General features: G+C 37.8%; 1 protein-coding gene across 2 annotated transcripts; it reads left to right on the forward strand.

Moving 5' to 3' along the window:
- The first annotated feature begins 237 nt into the window (after window positions 1–237).
- LOC108670756 lies at window positions 238–2,931 on the forward strand. 2 transcript variants are annotated; one of them, XM_047881484.1, is made up of 4 exons: window positions 238–339; window positions 715–1,802; window positions 2,371–2,474; window positions 2,778–2,931. In XM_047881484.1, exons 1-2 carry the CDS (start codon window positions 279–281, stop codon window positions 1,791–1,793), a joined length of 1,140 nt encoding a protein of 379 aa, XP_047737440.1. In that variant the 5' UTR covers window positions 238–278; the 3' UTR covers window positions 1,794–1,802; window positions 2,371–2,474; window positions 2,778–2,931. The 2 variants fall into 2 exon arrangements, with proteins under 2 accessions (XP_047737440.1, XP_018013737.2); XM_018158248.2 differs by having other exon boundaries at window positions 730–1,802.
- Window positions 2,932–3,492: the final 561 nt, after the last annotated feature.

Genomic DNA, 3,492 nt, shown 5'->3' on the forward strand with positions numbered 1-3,492 from the left:
TCTTGACTCTTGAATAGACAACTCACTTCTCCTATTCTGCTGTGCTTAACTGCCTGACTTCCTTGTCAATTCTGATGAGAAACTGGTGCACAGAGCTGGGATCGAACCCTCACCTCTCTGCTCCAATCTTGGTATTATGAACTTTAACCACTGGGCCACCCCAGTGTTAAAGGTCTGTCAATGCTGAAAATGCTTTGTTTATTAACTGAATATGTTTTTTTCTTGCAGAAACTTGAAAAGATTTTGTAACATAACTGTCATTCTTCATTCGTTGGCTTATGAAGTTTGTCAACATTGAAAATTTGACAGAGATCTTTGCAAAGTGTCATCAATTCTTCAGTAAGTTTTAGCATTTAAAATTTTATGTTTTCAAAGAGGATTAATAATTATTATTGCCATTCAATGCCATGTTCTGCTTCAAAACAATTTTTTCTTAGCTACTAGTATAGTGATTTTGAACATTCTTTAGTTCTATTATCATTTATTTTGATTTTTGATTAACTATTAAATTTTTTGAATTATTACGTATTTCAATGCTTGTAAATAGATGTCCATTTACAAAATTTACTAACATCATTTTTATTTAATTTATATGCTGCTATGTTTATATTTTACCTATAATGCTACTTCACATGCTACCGATATTATTCATTTTCTAAAGTGTGCTCTTGAATCATTCTCTACTTTACCCTGACTTTGTCATATTGTTTTCAGTTTCATTTTGCACAGGAAAGAACCCTGTCATGCCACCCAAGAAAAGAAAGTCAATAACCACCAGACTTGGCACTGGAGCAACATGGGCAGTGCTTAACCAATATGACCAGCCCACAGAGTCAGACCTTGTACAAGATGTACCACTAATAGGTCATGCAATCAGGTTCTGCTTAGAACATAATAAGTCCTACACAGCAACATGTGCTTGGATTGATAAGGTCTTTGGCGTGATAGTGTCCATGAACTACATAAAAAGTCTCATGAAAAAGTATATCAAGTTCAGCAAAAATACCAATGAAAATCTAAAAGAAGATACTTTGGCAAAACTACGAGTCTTTTGTGAAGAGCCTCTCGGCAGTTCACACCCTGAGATGGAGATAAGTACTGTGCAATTAGAGCCATCAACATCCTCTCATGCGTCCTTGCCACCAACTTCTGATGCTTCTGCTCAACCATTTGTGTTCACTCCTACTGAGCCCACATCAGAAGAAATTGCAGCACAAATAGCTACCAAGCCTTCTGCATTTGTCCAGCTTCTCATGCCGACATCTGGCTCTAACATTCAGCTCTCAACCATCTCTCCAAGGCCAGCACCGGGAACTTATAGCATTGGAAGGCGACTCTGTAAATGCGAAGACACAACTAGGAAGCGGCTTTTGAGAAATCATTGCCAGGATTTATCTCTTAAAATTGCCAAACTGAAATCTATCTACCATGAGCGCATGAAAATGATAAGGTCAACACAACACAGAATGCCAATAATGGTGAAAAATCCTGAGAAAAGGGTCAAGCGGCAAAATGAGGCTAATATCAGGGTAAAGAAACAGGTCAAGCTGCTGCAAGAGGCTAATATCAGGATGGATAAAACTGTTAAATTCCAACAAAAAGTTATTAATACAGAAAAAATTAAACGACAACAATTTCAGCTAGAAGTGCTTTCTTTGAAAAGCAAGATCCAAGAACAAAAGGATGAGATTAAATTCCTTAAAAACCAGAACGAGCTTATTGTTGAAGAGAAAGAAGAGAGCTGGAGACAAGACAGCAGACACTCAAGGCTCGAGTGTCTGCTGGTGAAGTGAAGTCTGAAGGTGAGTCTAGCCTGCACTCCCAGCTTGAACTGAGAGATCATAAAATCTTTGATGTGGTTGACCTCCTTTTATTAGGTTAATCAATACTGAATTCTGATTTTTTCTTGCTAATTTATTGATAAAAGATGTTTGAAGCCCACAAGTTCATGTGGGCTTCAAGTGTGAAACATATATTAAATATATGCAAGTGTGAAACATATATTAAATTTCAAGAGCGTAAGAAGTTAATGTGTAATAATTGATTTCTGGAAAATATATCATTATTACTCTGTGGCAGTCAATGAAAGCTTTAAGTGGTTGTCACTTTATTGAAGTAGGGAAAGAACCAAATTAAATTTTTATATATAAATGTTTTGAGTTTCAAAACTTGATTGCTAATAAGTAGTTATTTTCTCAAATAGTTTGTAGTGTGTCATGATCTACCAGAGCTTTGCTTCTATAAATTTTATTTTTCTGCCTTTCCTGATTCAAGTTGAATCCCTAAATACGTAGAGCTGAAAACCTGCTCTACATTTTGTGTAAATTCTATCTAATAAATAACCAATCAATATATGTATGTCTTGCACAGCATTGGAATTTGGTGCTCCGTCTTCAGTCGCCAGTGTTGCCGTCGAGAAGATGGACTGCCTTATAGAGGAAGTATATGTCAAGGAGGAACCAAGGACTGCAGAGGTACACAATCATCGCTACACCTGCATTTACTTATCATAAATTGTCCAAAGTTTCAGAATGTAATTTCTTTCAAACATGTGTGCAAAAATTCTATCTTTGATTAATTATCCATGAAAATTTATCTTGAATCAGTTATTAAAATTAATTTACGGAACAGAAATAAGAAGAGCTTTTAAATGTTCTGATTATTTATCTGACTTTTAAGCCCACTAAATCTAACTTGTATGCATTAACCTGTCCTGAAATGATTAAGAAGCTGCAGGCATTATTCTTCATGAAACTAACCTGTCGCTGCACCTACAGAGCAGCAGAGGCAAGTCGTCCACTGCTGGGGGAGCTGCAGCAGCTGCTGGTGGCAGTGGCAAGTCGTCCACTGCTGGGGGAGCTGCAGCAGCTGCTGGTGGCAGCGGCAAGTCGTCCACTGCTGGGGGAGCTGCAGCAGCTGCTGGTGGCAGCGGCAAGTNCTTTGAGTTCACTGTCTGGTTGTGGCAATTACAATGTTATTTGCACTACCAAGTCCAGATGTCCTAGCAAATGTTGAGCAAGGTTTCCTAGAGGAGATGATGTTCAACTGGCCAAGAATGCCTGGGATTTATAAGCAAAGAAAAGGCCTTGTATGTTTATCATGTCGTCAATGAAGTGTAAATTCTTGATTAACTTATAGCATACAATCTTTGATATAAACTAATGATATAAGTAGCATCAAGTCAGTGACAAAGAACGCGTTCGCGAGGACGAAGTATGGCAAAGTATTATTTTGTTGGATTCTCACACTTTTTCAAGCAATTTAAGCGCCAAACAAGAAAAAAATTCGTCAACATGTTCCATCTTGCAGTGACGTACATGTAAAATGTCGCAACATTCGTGTTGTCAGAGTTTGAATATGTGTTGCAGGGTCCATGTTTAGCGTCACAGTCAGTTCCTCATCGCTGATGGCCGTGTCTACCAAAACGCAAGGCGGAGATGCGACTAGACAACGCGGGGGAATTGATACAACATTTCTTTTTACAATTTACTG

This window comes from Hyalella azteca, unplaced genomic scaffold (assembly GCF_000764305.2).
Source record: "Hyalella azteca isolate HAZT.00-mixed unplaced genomic scaffold, Hazt_2.0.2 contig8074, whole genome shotgun sequence".
Taxonomy (NCBI): domain Eukaryota; kingdom Metazoa; phylum Arthropoda; class Malacostraca; order Amphipoda; family Hyalellidae; genus Hyalella; species Hyalella azteca.